At 38.5% G+C, this 25,973-nt stretch overlaps 1 protein-coding gene across 1 annotated transcript in view; it reads left to right on the top strand.

Annotated features, from left to right (window-relative positions):
• Nucleotides 1-25,973, top strand: part of UNC13C (unc-13 homolog C) — a 397,169-nt gene that overhangs the window by 56,698 nt on the left and 314,498 nt on the right. Inside the window, exons 3-4 of the mRNA XM_074966314.1 lie at nucleotides 2,057-2,079; nucleotides 2,625-2,689. Of these exons, the coding sequence (XP_074822415.1) occupies nucleotides 2,057-2,079; nucleotides 2,625-2,689 (88 nt within the window). The remainder of the gene's footprint in view (nucleotides 1-2,056; nucleotides 2,080-2,624; nucleotides 2,690-25,973) is intronic.

The following is a 25,973-nucleotide window of genomic DNA, read 5'->3' as shown; positions in this document are numbered from 1 at the left end:
TCCCCCTCTCACCCACAAAGGTTAACCCTCAAATCTAAGGTTGAGTCTCATCAGTGGGAGGAATGTGAAGCACTTTGCATTGCTAGCCCTTCTTGCACTGCTAGCTACGTGGAGAAAGATAGGTCAGCTATGCCCAGCCTGCCAATCAAACATCTTTCACAAATACAAATTTCTCATTAATACAACAAAGAGAGTTAATTTCTATAGATGATCTGGGTGAGTGAGATAACTTTGGGACTAAAATGGTAATCCAAGAAGAAATTTCTAATAAAACTCAGTGCTTCTGAAAAACCTGAGCATGTGAAGTGAGAGAAGCGGCAGGGCAGTTCATATTGTTGAGTTAAATGGCCAAATTCACAGTTGGCATAAGGAGTCAACTTTGGTTCAGACACACTGCTTGTGTATGTTTGTAATCAAGCATGTAGTTATAAAGGAAACCATTGTGATGGGTGGACGTCCTGAGACCTCCGCTACGTGTGGCTAATATTCTTCACTTGTTTAGTGATGTCTTGTGTATTTGATTGATCATGCAAATACATTGTTTCTGTACAAAAGTCAAGAAATTTGGAGGTGAGTGCCATGGCAACCTTTACCATTCCCCCCCTTTGTACACATGCTTTATGATAGGATTGCTTGTACTATGTGAGAGAGCGGAAATAGGAGCTGCAGTATGGTGCCAGAGAGCTTTGTTCTGTGGATTCTAATTACTAACAAGAGATGGGTCAGAGCTGCAAATCTTGGATCTGGACTTGAGCTTCCTGAGAATTCAGGTTTGGCTCAGGCACATCTCTACTACTAACCAGGCTCAAACATATTTTAATGTTAAAATCAAACATAATCAGACAGGTTAGACTATCTAAACAACTAGACGGACATGGCTGCCTTTGGCCTCCATCATGCACATACCTAAGCACATGCTTAACTTTAAGCACATGAGTTGTTCCATTTAAATCAATGGACTTAAAACAAAGCATGGGCATATTTTCAGGATGGGGACCTTTAATTGCACCTTCCTGTGGCTACCACACTGTCTGTGCTAGTACATCCGCATTATATGTATTTGAGTTTGATCTACTGTGTAGAAGCTATATTGGCTTTGAAACATAGAATATGTCTAAAATGTGAGGGATAGTTTTGTAGTGAAAGTATGCTGAGCAGTGCTTATCCTATAGAAAAAAATCCAAATGATTTAGAGAGCACGTATAAAATGTGCATACTCCTTGGAAAAAACAATGCAAAGTTTGTGAAGGTGACAATTATAACAATGCAAATTTATATCTACAAAATACATAATACAAACTTTGTGCATGTGAAAGAGAAACTTATTGATGGAAAGATGTGATATACATAATTTAGTACAAGGAAACGATAAGCATTTTAAATATTTGAAAAAATGAAATAAACATACATTTTCCATCGTAAATGTTTTATATCTGATTGTGGACATGAAAAGTCCTGTGTGACTATGAAACTGATTGTATAATATATAATACATTTAAAAAGCACACAATTAAATTATGATAGTGATTATTGGCCTTCCTTTTTTAGTTTCCTGTGTCTGCATGGTAGAACAGAATAGTTAGAATATAGTAATTTTAATATATCCATTAAATGACTGAAGAGCAGTTTTATTTTTCTTTGCGAACAAAGCCTTAGTCTACATCCGAAATCACCACTTTTTATGAACATTCTGTCCTACCTTAATAAAATACCTTTGCATTCATTAGTATTAGTAAATGTATCAGAGCTGGACATTAGATTTGAACATCATTAAGTGCTAGTTTATAAAATAACCATAAACATCTTTAACGACTAAAAAGTCTTGTGTGAGTAGCTGTGGTTCATTATATATTAAAACATCTTTGCACTTGTCAAAGTATACTGTCATAGCAATCATGTTAAAGAAAACTAAACATATATGTTACTCAGCTTCTGTTGTTCCTTTCATTTCTACTTTTGCAAGCTAGAATTGTAAGAGTTTTTTCAAAACTTTACACATTTTCTTGGAGACTGTTTTATCTAACCTTTATTCCCCCTCTTCCTGGTTCTCTTTCAGATAGCAGTTCTGTGGATGAAAAGGTTTAAAATCACATATTTCCTTAAGGGGTTGTGTATTTTGTTGATGTTTGTTTGTGACTTATTTGATCTGTTTGGTTCCTTCATTTTAGTTGTGAAATGTGCATGTTTCCCAGCTTTCCATTCTTTTGTTCTCCTTTGAGTGTATTCCAAATGTGTTGCATTTATAAACAGGATAGCCTCACTGTTGTGCTTATCTTATAAAATCATAGTTGCCAACACAGGGGTCTGCTACTGTCAAACATGGTGTCTGGATTTTTGCCTCTGACTAGTTATCATCTATACTGCACATACTCTGGGATTTAAAGGGAAGTGATATTTGGGAGGCAATATCTGATCTCTTCTCCGGGGTTTTACCAGTGTTTTTCACTAAATGCTGAATGCTAATCACATGTATTTCAAAGCAAAAATTAATGGAGCTTTGGCCTGGAGCTGACCCTGCTTGACATTTTTCATATTAGGTGTTATATGTACGATACAGTTAAATTCTATCCAAAATCTCTTGGCAGAAACTGAGTAACTAAGCTTTTTTTTATTCTTCATTAAAGGCTCGAATAGTAAGTGGAAGTTCTTTGGATGCTTCCAAGTTTTATGCAATCCAGGCATTTGGTGGGTAAGTACAGTTATGACCATGCACTTTGTTATATATGCCACTCTGTTTCTTAATATTATTCTTAATATCACTCTTTGAAGTTTATAATTGTGTTCAAATGTTTTGAGAAAATTGAACTTTTGCATTGTAACAAGAATATGAAATAACAGATTTCACTGTCCTATATCTTTTTCCATAAGTCCTCCAAGACCAAAAGAAATTGATGAAATGTTCAGCTGGACAAGTTCACCAAGAATAAAAAAAATCTGTTATTTTAAATCTTTATATATCAAATGTTCTTTACAAAGCCATACAGTATATTTCAGTCTTAAATCTGCATTTTAGGAAACTGACTGGCTTTGCAATATGCTTCTAATATTCGAGATCAAGAAAATGACAGGAAAAGTATGTTGTCTTGTTGCTGAAGAAAATGAACATGGCAGCTTGTACATTTAAGGCTATTTTATTCTTGCTGGAGTCATCTGAAATTCCAGTCTAGGGACTTCCTTCTCCTTTTCCTTCTGTTCTGAATCCCATTCTTCACTTTGAGTTGCATACCTTTTCTTTTAAAAAAAAGTAATTTCACTGTGAAAGCATATGGATGCTGTATATCAGCTATACACTTCAAACTATCAAGAATTATACATTGTTCAGATGCTAGTGTGGGCAGGAAGAGTTTTCCATGGTAACATTCTGCTTCAGATTTAAGGTACTGAGACAAAAATTAGCTAATTTACCTTAAATGTTTCCCTTTGGTCTTCTGTGAGTTAAACTATATAATGTAGCCTAGATACCATTATTTTTCATCTCAATTTCCTCTGCCCTCTTTTCTGGATACAAGGGAATAATTGAACTTCAGTTCATTTGTTTAATGTATTTCTCAGAATGCTGTAGAAGAAATAATTACAGTAATACTTAACTACAGTAGTTCATTTTGTTTAGTTTACTTTATTATTGTTGCTAGACAATTCTGTACAGATAAATGAGCATCATCTAACTTTGAGTGGGTTCGGTAATTCCTTTATCATGCTTTAGAAGTTTTTTCTTTTGGGGTGGTAATAATTCCACCAAGACAACAAAAAATAGTAGTGAATGTTTAAAAATACAAATAATTTTAATAGAGAGAAATATCAAGGACAATTAATTTAGTTTATTTGAAGGAAATTATGATATATTTAAGTTGATTGATAACAGGTGAGAGCTAAGATTTTGTCAGGACCGTATCTCCTAATCAGCATCATTCTATCTATTTTATCTAATCTAATCTAATCTATCACTCCAAAACATCCTGCTTCTCAGATAGGGCTTTCCAGTGCTCTCCTGCACTGGCTCCTCCCCTCTCTCTGAAATTCTGCAGGAGCTAGAAGCAGTACTTAACTGATGAGACTTTTGCTTTTGATACAAAGTCTGTCTCAGTCCAGTGGCCTCGCACAACATTGGCTATGGAAGACCCCAGGGTACCTCGAAGGTGGAGACTAGCTTAGCATGCCCAGATCTCTGTCCACAATGACCCTGCTTCTAGATACCATCTCTGGTTCCAGAGCTCAGTAGGTTGACAAATCATCCGATAGGTCACTAGCTAGAAGATTTAGCCGACTTGTTGGCAGTGCTCAAAGAACTTAGGCCTGGTGTGCGTGGGGAGTCAAAGTATCTTGGAAGTTCCCAACATGTAACAATTTGGAGACATAAATAGAGGTGCTCAATTTTTGTGTGGACAATGTTGAAAAAATCAGTCTGTGCAATTATTGCACAATTTTCAGCTTCATTATTTTGCAGCAGAGGACTGATGTATTTACAGTAGTTGACAAAAATACCAAGATACTAAAATCTTATAAAAATGAATTGTTTCAGAGGAAAGATTTCTATTGCAGAGGCCACAAAACTATTGACCAAACAAAGCATATGGCACCAGACTTTCAATAAACACCAGGCTCATAAACATTTGCGATACTGGACTTTTAGAGATATTTAATTCATTTGTTTCTTTATTCTCAGCAGTATTTTGAGTGTTGGACAGCCTTCTGGATTCACCATCTGGATTCTGTTTTCTTTTAGGCTGTATCTAATTTTCCCTGTGTTAATGGGACTATAGTAGGGCCTTGATCTGTTGTACTGTTGGAGCTTATTGATGCTCACTGAGGTACCACTCAGAAATAAAACTGGAAGAGAGATCATATATTTTGAGTTATGGCTGATATTAGTTTTGCAGTTCCATCTGGAAAAAATTCATCTTTAAACAGATTGAGAAAACGCCGATCGTTTTCTAGATGTGTGTGTGTGTGTGGTCAAATTCTACCAATTTCTTTCATTTCATATATATATCTTGGTTTTTGGTGGGTGGTGTGAGCAGATCTGGACTGGATTGTTTGATGACTAAAATAATACTTTGTCTAGTATCTGGGCCTGTACTTCAGTGTTGTGATTGTTTGTTTGTTTGTTCCAGTTGCCTCATCCTGACTTCGATATGCACAAAACCTCCCTCATGTTTACCGTATCTGAAAGTATACTGATTGCTTTTTCTGAATGGGAACAATATTATCTGAAACAACTTTTTTCCTGTTGACACATCAGTGACCTAAATACTTGTCCTAAAGATTATTCCATAATGAATTAATTATCCATGAAAATATTGACCATAAATGGAATTATTCACCAGTATGCCTGTGTTAATGTAACTCTTGTAGTAGACCCTTCATTGAGTAGATGTACTGTCATCAAGAGGTTAGAATAAAAAGAAAACAGTAGGATTGTAGTAAACTGTGTCATTGTGTACATCAGAACACAGAAGCGGGCATGTGACATACCTGCATGCACACACCCCACCCATTTAGAGGTTTTGGGTTACTTTGCTTTCTGAAGTTGTAATTAATTGAACAATAATGGACAGGGTTTTGCTGGAGTATCACATGATAGTTGGTTGACCTTAGAATAAGTGAAAATCAGCCACACAAAGATTTCAGCATTGTTTATCATCAGTGTTACTTTGTTTATTCTTAGGACATGAAATGGATAATCATGATTAATGCCTGAGCAGTGAAATTGTTAGTGAATTTCCCATACATTTTCTTGGTCATTATTAGTATACTCAATGCCAAATATAATAAATAATGCTGATGGGATGTGGCTGGGATCCCAAAATAAGTAATTTTAATCAATAGATATGTTACCGTACTTATAACTAAATGTGTAGTTAGTATCTCTCTGAAACAAGTACAGTTTCTTAGGATTTGCAGTTCAGAAACTTCTGTGTTTGTAGCCCCTTATTTCTCATCCATATTAATATCATATCTGAAATGTTACAAGTACATAACTAATATATTTATAAAATATACTTTAATAAAACTGAAGTTAGTTTCTAATTCTCTTCATTTTCTCTTCTTTGGCACTGATCCTGCAGACACACATGGGCTTAGTTTTCTGCATGTGAGTGGTCCCACTGAAGCCAATGGAATTGCTTATGTACAAGATTAAAGATACATATGAGGGTTTGTAGGATCTGTGCCTAAATTTGCATACTTTATATATTTTTTCCCTGGCTCCTTTATCTTATGCACCTTCATTACTTGTTGGAAGGCAATTTTTTCGTTCACTGATACAGTATAACTTCCTTTGGTTATGAAGTATGTCTTTCACCATTTTGAATAGTGCTATGAACCATTCAGGTGCCACTTAACTGCAAAGCATGCCCAGAAGATTTGGATTATGCTGATGTACGGCACTTCTTTGATTAACTTTAACTTTAAAAGTGATCATCTTTTCCTACTGTTGACCTCCTTTGAATCTAGTCTATGTAGTTCATCTCCATAGCATTCATCCCTTCTGAAGAGTCATCTGTTAACCATTTGTATGCTTCAGCTAATGGATAAGTATTATATGGATTAATAAATAAGTGCTTAACAACTTTGGAAATTCACAGTTCCTGATACTAAAGTGTTAATTTTGAGAAGCAGTGCTGGCTTTTTTGTTTTGCATGTTCCCCTCCTCTTAAATATTCACCTCTGCACCCATCAATTGGAATCATGCTGTCACTTACCAGTGCAGATGGAAGAACTATTCATAGCAAATAATTTATTCCATGAATGTAGCCGTTCTTTGGGGTTTGTGAATTTTTTATCTGACATTGATTTAACAAATGTGTTAATGATTCAAAAGTGTTGGACAATCGTATACAAATGTACTTCATCCTAAGGGATGTTCATGAACTATTTGGTCTTCAGCTATTTGCTGTTTGTTGTGGTATATAAGTGATCATATAGCTCACATGGTATTGTTCCTGCTCTTTGATTGGATGGCTGAAACTTTTATGAACAGAATGGGAAATTGGAGATTTTAAGGTGGAGATGCAAACACACATACTTGCACAATCACAGTCACACAAATATTCAAGACTTTTGCTTTTCACAAATATCCTTTGGAACAACATACCTATTGTACTGAACGTTCACAGAAAACAAATATAAGTGGTTGTGAATACTGTCAAATGTTTTGGTTTGAAATGATGTATTTGAATACTTTCCTGAAGTATTTCCCAAGCTCTCATTTACAAAGCAATGTGGAAATACTGTGGGAGTTCTTAGGTTTTGGCCTTTCTCAAGGTTTGTGGTATTATTCTAATGTGAATGTTTCCCTTGTTCCTTGCATATGAAGGATGTGTGTTATTCTTTTATTTCTATTGCTCATTTGGGCCAAAAGAATATCCTATTATATGTTTTTAAAATTCTGCTAGCATCCTGCACTGCAGAGATTTATTTTCATTATTTTAATTGAGCATATGTATCCCCTGTGTCCATAAAGTTGTTTATTCTTGATTTGTATATGCTTCTATGTATGGAGCATGGGAATTTGTTTGTGTTAGAGATGCTGTGGGTACTTGCTCTGAATTTCATGTACAACAAAGCAGAAAGTTATTTGCCAGTCCATGGGAAGGGGGGGTGACTATTTTGCTGTTTGCCCCCTTACCTACCCATAGGCCTGTGACATTTCTTCACTGATCATACTTTTCAGTAATATCTCCTCAAATCTCCTCAAATACTTCTTAAATTTACTTTTTTGGCAGATGTTTTGCTGATGTTGAAATGCTAATTCACAAAGAACATCCTTCCTGAATCAGTACTTGTATAAATTACATTTGGGGATAGCGGATAAAAGGAGCATCTGCTGGATTTTTTGTTTTAATTGTTCATGCATATCGAGTGTAGTTTCTGTTTGATTCTTTTCTGGAGAGATGCTGTCTTTGGTTTCACCTGGGTGCCTGATGGCAAGGATGTCAGAGAATGATCATTTTACAGTTTGGCCTAATCCATTTTGGAGTTTGGCAATGGTGCACAGATGGAGCAATGCACAGACGTTTATACATTTACCTTTTCTTAGATGACATCTTGAATACAGTGAATCTTTAACTTATTTGATTTCCATTGTGCTAACAGCTCCAATAGAAATATTGGAAGGCATGGAAAAATCCATAGAATCAAGCATCTATACCAAGTGAACTAACACAGCCTGTGCTATAAAGAAGGTCAGACTAGATGATCTAATGGCCCCTTCTGGCCTTAAATTCTATTAAACTATGAAACAGATACAGAATATCACTTGAAATTTCTATTCTGTCTCAGATATTCAAAACCTTTATTTTTTTGGACCAGAAGATTGAGTGCTGTTCTTTCTATGTCAGGGATGCATGATCAGGGATGCAATCCCATGCTCTCGGTGTCCCTACACCTGTGACTGATGCTAGGACTGGAAGACAAGGGATAGATCACTTGATAATTGCCCTGTTCTATTTATTCCCTCTGAAGCATCTGGCATTGACCACTGATGAAGACAGCATACTGGGCCAGATGGACCACTGGCCTCAACCAGTATGGCCATTTTTATGTTCTTATGTCATATGCACAGGTCCTCTGATGAACATAGTGTTTAATGGTCCATGGTCACACACACAAATATTGATGCTTCTTTGTTAGACTTGGCAACTGCATTCTGTATGTTGGCACTGATAATTTAGCTATTTAATTCAGTATTTTCTTGTTTTTCTGAACGAAAAGTGCATCATGTGCAATCTAGTTCAGTATATATTAACTGTTAAAGGCAGTTTTCAACAGAGCTATCCCAGGATTAAAAATATGATGATAGATGTTAGGGTGATTTTTAAACTCTGTTCTTTACAAGTGTTAGGTGTATCCTTGTCTCAGTGCATGAGGATTTATGCTGATGAGAGTCATATTTCTTAATTCATACTCTTCAGGATGGAAATATTTCAGTAATGAGACAGGAAAAGGCATGAAATAGTTGTTAGGCATAAGTCTGAAGGCTGAGTGCCATCACTGCATGTAGATATGAATTAATAGAGCCAAGTGCCTTCAATAGATAAATTTTTGTAAGAAAAATGTGATGATATCAAATATTTTTAATCGCAGTGTGAAGTGATGAAACTCATCAGTTAAGTCAGGAAGTAAATCCAGCCCAAGTCACAACTTAAACTTTGATTTTTTTTTCAGCAATGAATTGTGCTATATTGCAGACCCGGCTCAAAATTTTGTTAGTCATTTAAAATTCATATCTTTCTCCTGGCTCTTGCTCTCATTGCATTATCCTTTTATATAACATTCCTCTAGATTGCGAACTTTCTGTGCTGATAAATTACTGTCTGCGGTGAAATTCTTCTTTTTTACCTTAGAGGAGACAAAACTGAAACACGATTTGAAACTGTCCCAAACTTCAGGGTATTTAAATTTGAAACCCCAGATTCAAACTCACCCTTCTGTTTCAATCAGATGCAAAACCAGAAGGAGCCTCTTTTCAGGTGTGGATATTGCTAGAACTTCTCCAGATTGGTTGTTCTTCTGAGGTTGTAATGCAGTACTGCGGTTGATCTTGCATGATTTCAGACATTTTAAGATGAAATCTCATGACAACAGCTCATTGCCGTTGACTCGGAATCAAAACTCTAACCCAAATATAGCACTATAGCCTAGATAAATCTGATCTGGATCCAAACACTGTTTCTTTGTTAGGGTTGCCAGGTGTCCGGTTTCAACTGGAACACCCAGTCGAAAAGGGACCCTCCCTAGCCCGGTGAAAATGAATGAGTGAGTGAGGGTGGGGGAGAGCGAGTGATGGAAGGAGGGGGGATGGAATGAGCAGGGCGGGGCCTCGGAGAAGGGGCGGGGCAAGGGTGTTCGGTTTTGTTTGGTTAGAAAGTTGGCAACCTGTTCTCTAATATTTAATAAAACTGTGTGCTGTACTTCTTCATTTATTTCCTGAGATCAGTATGAATTCTAAATTGTGATTAGTACAAAATGAATCTGTTTTTAAAAGCCAATTTTTTCTGTTTTGCCAATATGTGACTTATTTATTTTTTTAAATCGCGTTTCTAGTGCTGTATTATAGGTATTTATTTACGTTTATTTGAGAAAGGACAATAAAAATACAGTGGCTGTAACATATGCTAGCAGAGCCATTGCTCTGCACTAAACCCTGAAAAAATACTTTCCACCATGTCTCAGCTGTGCCTCTTAATCTCTGAAACTGCCCGTCCTTTGCCTTTTTGGCAGGCATTTGATACTTCTAGCAGTGTTATCAATGCAAATAGCATTGTAATATAAATAAAAATAAATATATTGTGACATTTAAGCTTTTCCTTGACAGTGCAATCAATCGCTGTCCAACTCTAGCAACCTGCTTCTCCTCAAGTCAGAAGCACATCTTAGTATTTATCATTACATTATGAGAAATGTTTGAGCAGCCAGTTGAGTCCCATGCTTCAGATTTACGCCGTCTGTAGAGACCCTCCCTTTGAAGGAACCCTGGGTTTAAAATCTATGTTCTTCAGGTTCTGCTTCTTTTTTGCCTTTGTTCCCCTCTTTCTTCCTCTATCCCTGCCCCCCCACACACACACACCCTCTACCTTTTTATGTTGTTACTTTTCACATTTTGCTGTCATTTTCCTCCATGTTTTCTACCCCTTCTACTGTCTTAAAAAACTTGGTAGCTGCTAGCTATAACTCTTCTAGATTGTTTGTTTTGTCTCTTTATTTGACATACTGCTTCCACAGGCATGAACAACAGGCGTTTACAAATGTGCATAACAGTGGATCTAAGCGGATTTCACAGAGTAATGTGAAAAGAGCTCTCCTATAAAAGACTGACCCACTCAGTTCTACCCAACCTGTCAGGCAGAACGTGAGGATGTGATAATGTCTATCCTCAGACTAAACTTAAGGCATTGTCTCTTTGCAAAGCATAAGATCTTTAGTGTCACTAGGGGAGCATTGTTGAACACGTATAGAAAGTGATATACCTGGCGCATGGGTGGTGCAAAGCGCAGATCATGGCCCAACACCTGCCTTGGGCTCAGCCTTGGCTGTGATCTAGTAATTTACCCCAGCTGATCCTCATCTGGACTCATTTAAAATGAGTGATCCCAGCCATGGAAGGGTCAGAGAGAACTACATAGAGAAGGAAGAGAATTCAATGAGTGGAAGAGACTCAGGAGAGAAGAGGCAGGGAGTTCCTGCTCTCTAGGAGGGGCCTGGTGAAGGCAGGCAGAAAAGGGCCACAGGGATGGAGTTAGTTCCTGTGTTGTGCCCTGGAAAAGGGGCAGGGCACTGTGAGACAGTCCTGGAGTTCAGCATTCCAGGGGAGGAGCAAGGAGCTGGGAGGGCCTAGGGAGAAGCCTGGAAACCAGAGGGAGAGCCTGTATTAACCACAGGCTACTGGGAAACAGCGCAAGGGGCTTGGAGGTAGTAAGAGGCCCAGAGAAATAGTAGCACATCTGAAGGAGCAGACCCAGCTGTTCAACACAAGGTTGAACACAAAAACACAAAAACTATTAAGCCCAGATGAGGGTGAGGACTGAGCCAAGAGAATGAGTTGAGGAGTAGCCCAAGAAGGGATGCATGGATCTCTGGTAGGGATATTGTTACACCAGAAGGAGTCCAGAGAAGATGCACCTTAGCCAGAGGGCTAAGTCATGGACTAAAACAGGCCATCAAAGGGCCAAAAAGGAGTTCAACTTGGATGTGAATACTCTTCCAGTCGTGACCAGATGCCAGGGGATGCTGAGGTGGTGAGTGGAACCACTTACAACCCTGGTCTCAGGTTGGCAGCACTAGAAGATCAACTCCTTTGCACTTCCTAGTACCTTGAGCCTAACTATGACCACCTCCTCCGTGGGTGTGTCTGGGAGTGTAAGTGGCTCCCTTGGCAACCATCGTGAGCACACTTGGGATGGGCTGTAGACTGTTCATTGAAATGTTCCTTGATATTCAGGGTCTGTGGGATGATGAGGGAAACTCCAGTCAAGTACCCTCCCTTGAGAATGCCATTGCCCCAGTTCCAGACATACACATCTAGTAACTTCTCAGCTCAAGCATTCAAACTGATCTTAAATATTGTGTTAGATAATGGGACTATTTCTAAGATTTCCAGAAAACAAATCATAAAGAGCAGTGTAGATCAAACCCATTACCTTGAATTGCACCCAGGGCTCTTTGGATAAATTGGAAATCCGTGCAATCAGTGAGCTATTTGCCCCCTGTGAGCCTTCCCTTTCCTCCCTGCAACCCATGTCTTCAAATAATCTCCCTTGTCTCTTCTTTATTCACTGCAACATTCCAATAGGTTCCCATCCTCTCTATTTTCCCCATGAATCTCCAATAGGCTCCTCTCTCCTCCTGGCTCACGAACCTCCAGGAAGAAGACTGTGGCTGTCTTGTGTCTCCTAGAGTATGTAAGGATGTACAAAGGTTTGTGAGACTCTCAGGGAGGAGGTGTAGAGAATTCACGGGAGTATTCTGAGACCTAAATGGAGTATTGTTGAGAACACTGGATCTGTAGGAAGGTTTGTGGGTAGAGATCCATGGGTTATGGGGAATGAGAGAGCCACATCCACATTGGTGTTGAAGAGACAGGGAGTCTTTATATGAAGAAATTCAAACCTGAAAGAAGTTTGGTGTTTGAAGGAATGGGAGAAGGTTCAAATGGAGTCATTTCTTCAGAACTTGCTTCACACATATCTATGTTTAATTAAATCAAGACCTGTAAGAAAATGATTAACCAAAAGTGCTTCCAACTCTGCATTAGCTAATAGGGAAGAGGGGACAAGCACATAATTTTTCTGCTACTACCACATTATAGGCAATATTTCAATATCGATAGGCATTAAACCACATGTCTCAGTAGTCTGCTGGTAAAGACACTGCTTCAGATAATTCACTCACCCCTACTTGAGTTTTGCCATAAGGAACTCATTAATTTCTATCAAGGAAAACAGACTTTTTTGTCAGCCTACTTAGGATTCTTACCAGGCAGGGGTCCCTTTATGATGAAAATAGCTGATAACATCTTGCCTTTTTGGTCTCATGTTGTTTTGTCATTTATAAGATGATCCATGAAAATGTCTCCTTAGTAATCACTGTACAATTAGAAGTGGATTTGAAATGTTGTAACTGGGAATGCATATTAAACTGTAGGGATGCTTAATGCAGATATGCAACAGAAGAGATTTTAGGACACTAATTAAAGTTTAAAAAAAATCAACATTTACTATGTCTTCTCACTTTAATAAGCAATTGTCTCTCACATTCTTATTCTTTGTCTAATTCCTTGTGCAAATGCTTCTAATTGCTCTGATTTTTGCCTATGTAAATTGCTCATTCTTTATTTGATACAACTGCATACCTCCCCCTTCTTGTATTTGGCACTGACTCAGATATTCTGCTAACATCCTTCCATTCTGTTCCCTTCCAACTATTGTATTCGTATTTCTGTGGAATTCCTTCTCATCATGATTTCTAAGTTTCTCTATTTATTTATTTTTTGAATGAGATAAAACAGCATGTATATCACTTTTGCTTGTCTCTTGCCATACATGCTGCATTTATATTGTATACCAGGGGTCAGCAACCTTTCAGAAGTGGTGTGCCGAGTCTTCATTTATTCACTCTAATTTAAGGTTTCACGTGCCAGTAATACATTTTAATGTTTTTAGAAGGCCTCTTTCTATAAGTCTATAATATATAACTAAGCTATTGTTGTATGTAAAGTAAATAAGGGTTTTAAAATGTTTAAGAAGCTTCATTTAAAATTAAATTAAAATGCAGAGCCCCCCGACCGGTGGCTAGGACCCGGGCAGTGTGAGCGCCACTGAAAATCAGCTCGCGTGCAGCCTTTGGCCCGCGTGCCATAGGTTGCCTACCCATGTTGTATACTATTATCTTTATAATAAAGTTAATCAGAATATTTCTCCACTAACCCCCAGATCATTTCTCTTGCCTAGTGTTTTCAAGTCTGTGACAATAGAGTATAACCCTCTCCTTTTTTAAAAAGTATCCTCATCGCCATTTTCACATTATTTTGCAGTTCTGATTCTAAGCCCTGCCAGAATCCAGAATTCCAAAAATACAGATCTAAATATTTCACGTCCTCTTGACTGCTTCAAATTTATTTCTAATAATGGGTAAAAATGAACTGCTTTGTGTATCCCTAGTATCATTAGCGTATTCTTAAGACAGTCAAAATGCTAGCCCTACCTGCTTGGTCATTATCCATATTTCCGCAATTCTTTTTTCCCCTTCCAGTATATTCTCACACTTGTGCTTGTTTGTATATGTATATAGGTTTGTAACCATTTAACCAAACCAACCTAATTCAAAATCCTTATATTCAAATGTCTCAATGGTAGTTTGATGGCAAACTTCTTTTTGCATATCTCATATGTCTAATTCTTTTAGATTATCAAATATAAGAGATAATTATATTCATCAGGCCAAATTCTGCTCTTTGTACTGTCTCAGATTGACAGGGTCAGTGCTACGTCCCTGGTCTTTAACCATTCTGCTGGGAATAACCCCTTTAGTGTGCAAGACCTCAATGATCTACACTTCAAGGGCAGGCCACACAGCCACAGTAACTCTGGGACTGGGCTTCAGCATTCCCCATTTCCCACCGTGGGCTCCTACATCAAATCCACTTAGTTCAAAGTCATGCCGACACTTTACCATCTTGGGGAGCAGTGTAACCTGGTAAGTATTTACAGTGAAGCAGGACAGCCTTTTTAAAGCAACAGTGGCATTTATTAGTCACTTGGAATACAGCTTGAGAATGTCGTTGGGTTAGCATGGAAAAGCCAAACATAAGACACAGTCCATATTAGTAGAAGCAGTGGCTTCATCAGGCCATGATTCTCTGAGGCCCATCTTCACTCTCTCTGATCTTGTTTGTCTCCCAAGTGCTCCTGCGTGACCAGTTCTTAACACAGCCAGCTGACACCTCATCCTTTTGTTCCGCACTACAAACATGTTCTGTTCAGCTGACTTTGGCTTCCTAGTCATTATGTGTTAATGTTCAGTCAATGGGGCTCCCATTGTCTCTTCCCGATCCTCCATTCATACGTGTTGATTCTGTTCAGTCCATGTTAACGTATCTGGTCTCACACCAGACCACACACCAGTCGTGCCTCATTCTCTTTTATCCTCAAGGTATAGTAATACAGATAGGTTTGCTAAGTCAGACACAGCGTTCATAAAAATATTACAGATAATTCCCTCATTAGCCACTGTTACAACTGCTGTACCTCATTTCAAACTAGTCCTTGCTGTTGTAAGTGATGAGTAAAACATATGGAGAACTTAGCTACCAAAGCATTTAGCTTTAACAAATAGTATTAATATCAAAAACAAAAAGTACCTTAGAATCTCTGAGAGGAAGTGAGATTTAAACAGGAAAGTATAAGTATTGGATTTAGAGGGATCTCACTTAATCTAAAATTTTGTAGTATTAATGGAAAGTATTCTGTGGAGAGCTGTTATACATGTAACAAGGTTTTTCATATTCCCTGACAAAGAATTACTTCTGCCAATGGAAACTTTTAATAAATTGAAATATAAATCCTTTCTATAGAGCAGTGTAGCTGCAGCAGTGTACAAAAATGGCATGATAAGAATTGAGATGTTTCTGTGCCTATCTGATAGGAATGTTTACATTGTACACTCAACAATGAAAGTAAGTGTTGAGGAATTCAGTTGCACTGTAGATTAACCTTTGAGAACTTGACTGAGATGAAAAAATTGCCTTTAGTAGGAGACTAGTTTTATTGAATGTAATTTTATTCTTTGAAGATCTCAACTCCCATGTAGCCTAACCTTCTGAGTTCTTCAGCAGCAGACTTCATCCATTGCCATGGAGGAGTCAGATTCTTGCCACTCTCGTGATGCTGCTTGATGATGCTAATGTGCTCATGTCATCTAATGCTAATCCTGACATTGATCTCAGTGGTGGAGTTTCTGATCTAGGGAATCAAGAGGAATCAGAATGTGTAACTTGATCTGGCTGTCTACCTGGAAAAACACATTTGACGACAAATTAAACTGATCTGAAATAGATAGACATATGTTATTCAATACTGTGTGCAATTCTGGTGTCCTGTGTTTAAGAAAAATTAATTCAAACTGAACAGGTGTGGAGAAGGGCTACTAGGAGGATCCAAGGAATGGAAAACCTACCTTATGAAAGGAAACTCAGAATTTGGCTTGTTTAGCCTAACCAAAAGAAGGCTGAGGGGAGATATGATTGCTCTCTATAAATACATCAGAGGGATAAATATCAGGGAGGGAGAGGAGTTATTTAAATTAAGCACCAGCGTGTTCCTAGTTTGATATAAACTGGCCATCAACAAGTTTAGGCTTGAAATTAAGCGAAGGTTTCTGACAATCAGAGGAGTGAAGTTCTGGAACTGCCTTCCAAGGGGAGCAGTGGGGGCAAAAAAAACTAACTGGCTTCAAGACTGAGCTTGATAAGCTTATGGAGGGGATGGTATGCGAGATTGCCTAGAATGGCATGCGGCCCACTGGCAACTGCCAGTAGCAAAAATCCCCAATGGCCAAAGACAGGACACTAGATGGGTAGCTCTCTGAGTTACTACAGAGAATTCTTTCTCAGGTTATCTACCTAACAGGTCTTGCCTGCATGCTCAGGGTCTAACTCAGGGGTGAGGAACCTATGGCCAGATCCGGCCTGCTGCTTCATTTAATCCGGCCAATGGCAAGTCTCCATGCCGCGGGCTGGAAGCCCCAAGCCTCAGCACCATCCCCACCCCCCCGACTGTGGGGCTGGAGCTGCGAGTGCCAGCTTGCCCCGCTGTGTGGGTAAGCTAGGATTGCCAGGCTGTTAAAAGCAGCAAGTCCCTAGGAGCTGGGGCGATCAGGGAAACTCCATGTGCTTCCCCCACCCCCAGCTCTGCAGTTCCCATTGGCCAGGAACCACAGCCAATGGGAGGTGTGGGGGCAGCACATGTGGGAGCAGGCAGCATGCACTGCGCAGAGCCCCCAGGCCCCTCTGCCTAGGGGCCAGATATGGCGGCTGCTTCTGGGAGCAGTGCGGAGTCCCAGCAGGCAGGGAGTCTGCCTTAGCCCTGCTGCACCGCCGACTGGGAGCTGCCTGAGGTAAGCACCGCCCAGCTGGAGCCCGTAGAGGGATTCCTGTGAAGCAGCCTGAGGTAGAGTCTGTGGGAGAACAGATACGTCAGGAAGGCACCCTGGCAGACCAATGCTCAGTACCAAAGCTGGGAGAGAAGACTTTAGTCTAGCTAAGAAGGAAGATTGAAGACAGAATCCAGAGGAAGGGCTGATTTGTTGAGAGATTTTGGATATTAATTTCAGCTTCTGCTACCCTGAAAGGGATCTCAACTTAGCCAGAGGCGCTGAATTGTGCACAGCAACAGGTGGCCTACGTGGGCCCTGGAGATGAAATCCCATGAAGCAAAGGATGCTCTGATGTTGAGTGCACACCATAAAATGAGCTTGTTAACTTTTCTTTGTAGGTTTCACCTAATAGGTAAATTGAAAAATCATAGAATAAGCTTTGGAAAAGACCTGTTAGGACATCCAGACCATCTCCCTGCAAATGCAGGTTTGTCCCTACAGTGCCCTTTCAAGTGTTTTAATGTAGTCTTGTTATAAATGTCACCAGCAATGAGTTTTCTATGAGTTCCCTTGGGAGCCATTCCACAGTCTAATGGAACTCAATGAATTTCACAACCTTCATGGATCTCTTAATTTCCTCCTATTTTTTTTTATAATCCGTCATATCATCCCTAAATAATTCTTATACATCCTCATAGTTGTGGATTGTTGTTCTATCCCCTCACTTACAGCTCCTTTACAATGTCATGTCTTACCCAGGCTATACATTCTCTGTTCCTGCTCTTGATCATTTTTGTAAATCTCCTCTGAAATCCACTTGGGTCTTTGGTTTGGCCATTCTAGGGACGTTTTGAACTACAAATTTTGGACCCAAAGTCATGTATATTTCTGATATTAGGAACCTCTCCAGTTTCGTTAAAGATTTTTATTTACGTGAATTTTACTCCCGCTTCTAGGACTGGCATTAATAGTAATTATGGCCATACTCCTAGATCCAACTTGATATATTTCCATTCATCATTTACCTTTTTTATTGTCTTTCATACAGTTTTCAATCCAGATAGCAGAGTTCTTGTCCAATTCAATTTTGGAATTTTTCAGGCAAGAAATTGAGGTTTTAGATCTGAAAGCCTGCAAGTAGCTTTTAAGAATTGCATGGTTTTGCATTCTGAATACTTCATCTGATCAAGTATGACTAAGGCAATCATGGGTTAGCTTCTACCTGTTTATAAACTGAGGTTTCTAGATTTTCCTTGTTACTTCCACTTCAGGCAGAGGCACATTTAACCAGGCTTTAGGGTTCCATTGAGTCATTCAGAAAAGTCATAATCTTCGCTTCATTTCACGTCCTTTTAAGTAATGCAGTATGCTTAGATGTATAGTAGATAGATGAGATAATGGTAGCTACAAAGCCTTTAAGAGTTAGATCTTGTCTACACTGGGGATTTGCCCTGATTACAGCCATTGAAGACGAGTCACTTTTGGAGCTGCACCAATGAAAACCCCTAGAACTCTACTTGAAACCATGGTAAATTGTGCCAGCATACAAATTGCACTTTACAACATATTATGCTGTTTACACTAAGAGGGCACCAAAGCAACTACACTTGTGGCTGGCCACCAATGGCTGAAATTGAGACATATCCCAATTTAGATAAGGCCTAGATTCCCAATGTTTAACTATATTCTTCAATAGGTGTGAGGGAGAAGAATTGTTTTGTGGCATGAGGGTAGTTGGCCACAAAACAATTCACAAAACAATTCAGACTCACTGAATAAATAAAGGCAGAACATGTTGCTTTTGAAATTGCATTTCTTCCTCAATTTAAAGACCTAGTCAGATCCCGTAACTTAGACTTTTAGCATTCATTTAAGAAATAAGTAGTTTAGAATTATTTTCCTGTCAGTACTAAAGGAAAATGAGAAACTAGTGATGGGTAGGAACTTTTTGACATGGCCTTATGTCACTGAAGCATAGCAGGAAAGGTTTTCTGATGCTGCAGATTAAGCATACAACTTCAGCTATGCAGCAATCTCTACAGTGCTTCAGCAATGTATTTTCTGACTGAAATCCCAAATTCATCACAAGTGTAATTTGTTTGAAAACAGGGAACTTCTCTCATCATATTAATTTTGTAGCAAGTTGTTTGTGGAAACACAATGCTGTAGTCGGTAGTGATTCTTCTAAGACAAGTTATTTGCAAAAACAGAAAATCTTGCTAGTTTTGTTGTGGCAATCACACTAATTGAATCTGCTTCTTTTCTCTTGTAGTAGTCTAATATATAAATAGTGCATAGGTGGTATGCAACTTGAACCTTTTAGATGGAGCTTAGAGAAATAACATTTATTAAAATAATTGTGTTCCCTTTATTCATTGTGGTAATAAAATAAACCATTATTTTGATAATGTAATTATTTACTGTGAAGTGCCTCAACTTTACCCGGTATCTCAAGAACTCAGAATATTTTGAAAAATGTTTAAATAAAATACATAAGCTAACTGATATTTTCCCCAATATACCAACAGTCCTTTCATGAAGTCCCTCATTTTCTAACCTCTTACAGTAGGTATATTTTCCCTCTAGGTTGCTGTTGTATAAAACAGGTAAATTGGCTTTGAAATCCTCCCAAGTTTACAAAGCTCAGAGAGGGAGATGAAGGCAATTTTTTTAAAAAACAAGGTGTCACAGGGTGGCTCTCCTTAGCAAATAAAGTAGGTCCAGCTCCCATAAGCCAGAAGAGGTGCTCCCATCTGGCGAAAAAAGAGGATGTTCTTGCCACTTGTGAGTCCATCTGCTGTCAAGGTCATGAAGCTGATAAAGTTTTTATTCCTTGTTGGGACTCCCTGTCAAGGCTATTGCTCTAGGTAAAGAGATAATTCTCCTGCCCTGTATTCTGTTTAATAAAGGTGGAGCTCTGATTTTTAAAGGATATCTGGGTGGAAAACTCTTATGAGATGAACATAGGCAAAGGTTGTCATGGTAATTTTATATTTCTTTATTACAGTACAACATATTTGAATATAGTATCTTGTGGCACCATTAGAAGAGGTATAACTGTATAAAGTGAGCCAGTTTGTTTTCTTATTTAAGCATGGCTGAGTGGAAAAGAATAGTCGTATCTTTGATTAAAATGCTGCAGTGATTGGACCGGATGATTTAGTTGGGGATTGGTCCTGCTTTGAGCAGGGGGTTGGACTAGATGACCTCCTGACGTCCCTTCCAACCCTGATATTCTATGATTCTGTGACCACAGACAAAAATGTGGTTCTTTCAGGTAACTTCCATTTACCATTGCAAGTCAACACTGCAACACTGTGCAAAGGCTTAAAAGATTATCATTATAATCACCAATAATAAATATTTAGATCGCACTGTAAATATATGCAGTGCTTTACTAAAACAGACAAAATGGCTTTTCCTCCCCAAAGAGTTTATAGTTTAAATATGTTGTCTTCAGGATGCCCAATAATGTGTTTTCTGAGCATTTCTTAAAAAGTTAAATTTTCTAGGAAGATGACAAAAACTGAATCTTGAAAAACAGACCTATGCCTGTAACACTAAATAACTAAAAGGAAGTGGCAATGTTTCTAAAGCCACAAATATAATACTGGTACCTTGGGTCATAGAAAACAAACCAGGGCTCTGGGGATCAGATGAGAAAAACACATGATTGTTCTTGTCAAGTCAAGAAGCAAAAGATGCTTTTTGACAGAAATGTAGAAAATTTTACTATCTTCCTCTGTCAAATCTAACTCTTCCCCAACCAAGGGTGGTTAATTCACTGTACAAAATTGTGAAAGTTTAAATCACCCCTGCCCCAGGAATGAACTGTGTGTCACTGAGGGCAGTATTACCACTAAAGAAAAATATCACTGAGATAAATGTTCCACATCACATTACAACTGAGTTAGGAAAAAGCACTCTGAGAAGAGATCAAGAGCTCTTTCTTGTGGTGCGCTGGAAATAATGATAACTTCAAAAAGAAACAATTAAATTCACAGCATTCAGAGATTCTGTGCAGTTTCTATTCATTGCTTGTCCCAGTAAAGGGGCTGTGTGAGTCAAACAGATGCACACCAAATTGTGGACACAAATGGTAGAACTTTCAAATCTACCTAATTTATGGGTGCAAAATTGAACCTACACAATTACAGGACAGGTTGCGCCCATGCTGAAAATCCGGCCCTCAGCATTACCTTGATTTGTTTAAAGAATTGAACTGATTTTTTAGTAGCAGGATTTTAAATTGATAAAATACACATTCCTTTTAGAGCCATTTGAGACTTCTGAGCAAATTAGTAGAGGAAGTGGCAACTTCTTATACAGCTAATATTGACAGAATCGGAGAACTTGTTAACAGAGGCTTATCAAAATCACTATCTTTTATAATGTCAGGGTCATAGGTGCTGGAACTACGGGTGCAGGGGGTGCTGCTGCACGCCCTGGCTTAAAGTGGTTTACATTATATACAGGGTTTACAGTTTGGTTCAATGGCTCACAGCACCCCCACTGTACACATTGTCCCATCACCCTTGGTCAGGGTCTGCTCTAACAAAAAATACTGCGCATTCAGAGAATTTTTTTTTTTTTTTAGTGCTTTGTAGATTTCATGTTATACAGCATAGGTAGGATTTTCAGAGTATTGGTGAGAAAGTTAAGTCTCATTAGATAAAGGTTCTTGGATCATTGGAGATATCAATATCCGAAATCCTTACTTCCCCAAAGTGTGTACAATGGAACAGCCTGAAAAATTTGTATTTAGTTTCCATTCTCTTTTCCAACATTTCATCACTTATTATTTTCCCCTTATTCTTGATTTCATCAATGTTATATTTTCTTCCACGCAAAGCTGTTTTATTAGATGTAAAACTTGAAAATCATTTTAGATAGTAAATATTTGTATTACGCTTTATAATGTCTATCATTAATGGGATGGGCCCTCATATAACAAGGAATAAAGCTTAGATGAGAGGAAGTTTCTTTTCATAGAATTTCCCACGCATAGTGTATTAATAACTAAGAAAAAAATCTAACCTCCTACTTCCTCCTACACCATTCTCTCAGTAAGTGAGATTGGACCAAGCCACACTTTAAAAAAATCTATTATATTAGGTTAGGAATCACTGAAGGGCAAAAATTGCTAGTATAAAGGTGAACTGCAACAGGAACATTTAAGTATGATTAAAGGCCAAATTCTGTCACTGTTCCTCTTGTTGGGTAGTGTAGCAGGGCTTACACGCTGCGGGTTCCAGTCCTGCTGTTGCCTCCGTTTCCCTTCTTCTCTAGTTAAGAAAACCACACACTGGATGTTTTCTCAATCAACTCTACGCTTTTGGGGAGTCTGGTTTATGCTCAGATAAATTCGTTAGTCTCTAAGGTGCCACAAGTACTCCTTTTGGTTTATTAATGTAAAGTTCAAAACATCACAGAGCTTCTACCCAGTTTTCCTATCTGGCTTACAACCGTTGCAAAGTTCTTGACCCGATCTGTGCAGGGCCTTTCTACCAGAAGGTTTGCTCCCCCTTGAGCCTTCCTAGCTGGCTACTGCTCGCAGAAAGCTTGCACTCAATGATGCATCCGATGAACTGAGCTGTAGCTCACAAAAGCTTATGCTCAAATAAATTGGTTAGTCTCTAAGGTGCCACTAGTACTTCTTTTCTTTTTGCACTCAATAGGTTTTCTGACTGGGGAATCTCTCCATATACCAGCTCTCACAGATCTCCTGTTTCTTTGAGTTTTTGTCTCACTGAACTCAGGCTGCCATTTGTGTCTGCCAGCAGGTCTAGTTCTGAAACACATGATATGCCCCCTCATCATGTGACCTCTGGACTCATTCCCTTTACCTGCAAAGGCAGACTACACCTGGCACAGGTGAAGCTGATCCCCACCCCTCTTAAAGGGCCAGTTCATATTGTGACAATCCCTTACTCTGCAAGTTGTTCCACTGGAATGAAGTGCTAGTCAATGAGAGAAAGAACAGCAGAATCTGGTACTAATTATCCATTGTACCTAGTTGAATATAGTAGATAAATATGCAGCAATTTTTATTTATTATATTACCAATTTATTCATAATTAAACAGTCAACTGGACAGTATCTTCCTTTGTTATTCATTGATCTTAGCCTTTATGTATTAGAGTCATACACAATACTATAAAATAGTGGTTATTAGTAGATGTCAGTCACAATACTATAAAAATAGTGGTTATTAGTGAAAACACAATCAATCCTTTAGATGTCTTGGAACAAATGGCATAGCTTTGACTGTTGTTTATTGTCAGCAGTGTTTGTGGTGCTTCACAAACTTAAACAGGTGAAATGGCTCCTGTTCTAAGGAGCTTAGAGTAGTGTGCAGACATACACAGAGGAATTCACAAGTGTATAACAGATCTGCTGACTTGAAGGCAGTGTAGGAATCTTATGGATGCCCTTGATGAAAAGCATTGCAAAAACAATGTGTTAAAGAGGAAATAAAGGCTGTGATGTATGGAATAAACAACAAGCAACTATGAATTACAGCACTCAGGTCACATAATGAATTGTCCAATTCTACTGTGTTTTTTATACCTGCCTGCCAGAACACTCTAGTAAACTATCATTTCTTTCCATTGAATCTTTCAAAGGCAAGTAGTCTTTTTCTCACCTCAATCTTTGATTCCATCATCAGTCTCCTTAACGCAACCTTAACTTTGCTCACAAAGGAAGAAAATTTAACCATCCTCGAATCTGAGCTTGTTCTTTTCTCCCACACCACCAAAGGCTCTAATCCCTGGTGATAAGTGCTTAGATGCTACAGTAAAGGGTGTGGTGTAAGAACCTAAACAACATCAAACAGAATAATAAATGCAATAGATCCTGCAACCCGAACTTAAATAAGTAGACCTTACTAGCATGAGTACTCCTTACCCAAATAAGCGGTCCCATTCATGTTAATGGGACTGCTCACAAATCATGAATAACCATGAGAATAAGGGTTGCTGACTTGAGCCTTTAGTCTGCCAAGTGCTTATCAGAGGTATTACCTTATCTTTACCCTGCCTTGCTTAGTTTCTTCTTCTTACCAGTAGGCCACATCTTGGTCCCATTGAAAGCAATTTTGTGACTGATTTAAATGGGACAGGATTTGACTCTTAATCACTTCTCTCAAAGATTATTGCTCAGGCTGGTTATTTGTCCTGGAAGAGAATGGGGAAAGTCATGGTTATTGTAGTTAAAAGACAAAGTCATGACACATTATTTTAATTGATATGTTGTTTAAATATAGTCTTTATTTTGTATGAAGAATTCTTAAAAATCAATTAATATTTATCTAATATTTTAAAACAAGTAAAAAAAAAAAAAAGCCCCAAACTCACTGCTCTGAACATACATAGGGCCAAAATTTTAAAATTCCATGGAGGATTCTTGCTTATAAGTGGATTAGCCAGAGTGACAAAGACCATTTCTTTTTAGGAAAAGACTCGACAAGTTGCTTGTTTTTGTCTTGGAAGTCATAGCTGTGACAAACATACAGTTTCTACTAGGGACCTCATTATTACTATGCTGATACAGACTAACATGGCTACCACTCTGAAACCTGTCACTGTGGTGAGGGGCAGCAGTATAAACCCCAAAGATAGACAGCTTTCATTATTACGCTTCCCTCTTGCATAGCTTTCCAAAACTCTTTACTTGAAACCTAAGTGATCCAGAATAATGTCACTAGACTCCTTATTTGGTCCAGAAAGTTAGATCATCTGAGCCTTTATAATATATGACCTTGACCTGCTTATCAGCCACTTCCAATCCAATTAAAAATTACCTTCCTTGTCTTCAATCTTTCTCCCCCACCTCCCTGATTTCATATCCACCCACGCCATTGCTGACTTCTCTGCTTATTTCCTCCTCTTTTTCCCCACCCCTGAACTCTCTACAGCTGGAGCGCATTGTTTTGTTTAATTGTATTCTACATCTATTGGGAACTTGCTTCTCCAAGACACTGAATCAATTCCCCTGCTCTATAGTTTGCCTTAAATCCTTCAGTCTCTTTATTTCATGACTGACTGTCCTGTAAAAAGTCTTTCTGGTCTAGTACACAAGCTGTGTGGTACAAAAATAAATTGCATCAAATGCTGCTGGAGAAGCTTTAATTCAAATGCTGCCAGACCTGGAGCTGTGGAGCTTGGTATTAGCCAGTTCCGTCATGGTGGTGGTGGTGTATTTCTAAATTCCTGTGTGCAACATTACATCTGCATATGTTAATTAGAGGGCATTCTTTCATTATTCAGGGGTGTAAACGTAGTGTACGTATTAGGTATGAGTCACGGGGAGTCAATTCAGTACATTAATGTCAATGAAAAATAGTGGCATTTACTTTCACTTCAAGACTTGATAGTGAAACATTGCCTATTTTGTAACAGAGGAGCAAAGTAATTTTATTGGTACAGTACTATTCCATCTTCTGTCCACCACAGTCACACACATACAAGCTAGCTCAATTCCCCATGTGATTCCATTGATGCTAGTGGAGTTACCCATGAATGAATGTGACCCATTCATTTCCAGCAGCCAGCATTATTTTAATGTGAAGCTGTGTTGGAGATTTTAATTATTGCAGTTATCCCAATAGCTGTAGAAACCTTGAGATTCCCCAGAACCCCAATCACAATTTCATGTGTCATTCACTGGGCCTAATCTTGAGTCTGTTGAAGTCGTTAGAATTCCAGTTAACTTTGATGGGAGCAGACACAGGAGACAAAGAGCGCTCTGTGCATTGGGAAAGAAATTGTTCAGGAATCCCCAGAGCATATCCTGGTTATTTAGGCTCTTTGCTAAGATTAATATTTGTCCCTAAATAAGCAGAATTCATATGGAAAGTGGTAATAAAGAGTGACCAAGATTTT

The sequence above is a fragment of the Natator depressus genome, chromosome 10 (assembly GCF_965152275.1).
Source record: "Natator depressus isolate rNatDep1 chromosome 10, rNatDep2.hap1, whole genome shotgun sequence".
Taxonomy (NCBI): domain Eukaryota; kingdom Metazoa; phylum Chordata; order Testudines; family Cheloniidae; genus Natator; species Natator depressus.
The sequence above is the reverse complement of the archived record's forward strand: the minus strand, read 5'-3'. Positions and strand labels throughout refer to the sequence as shown.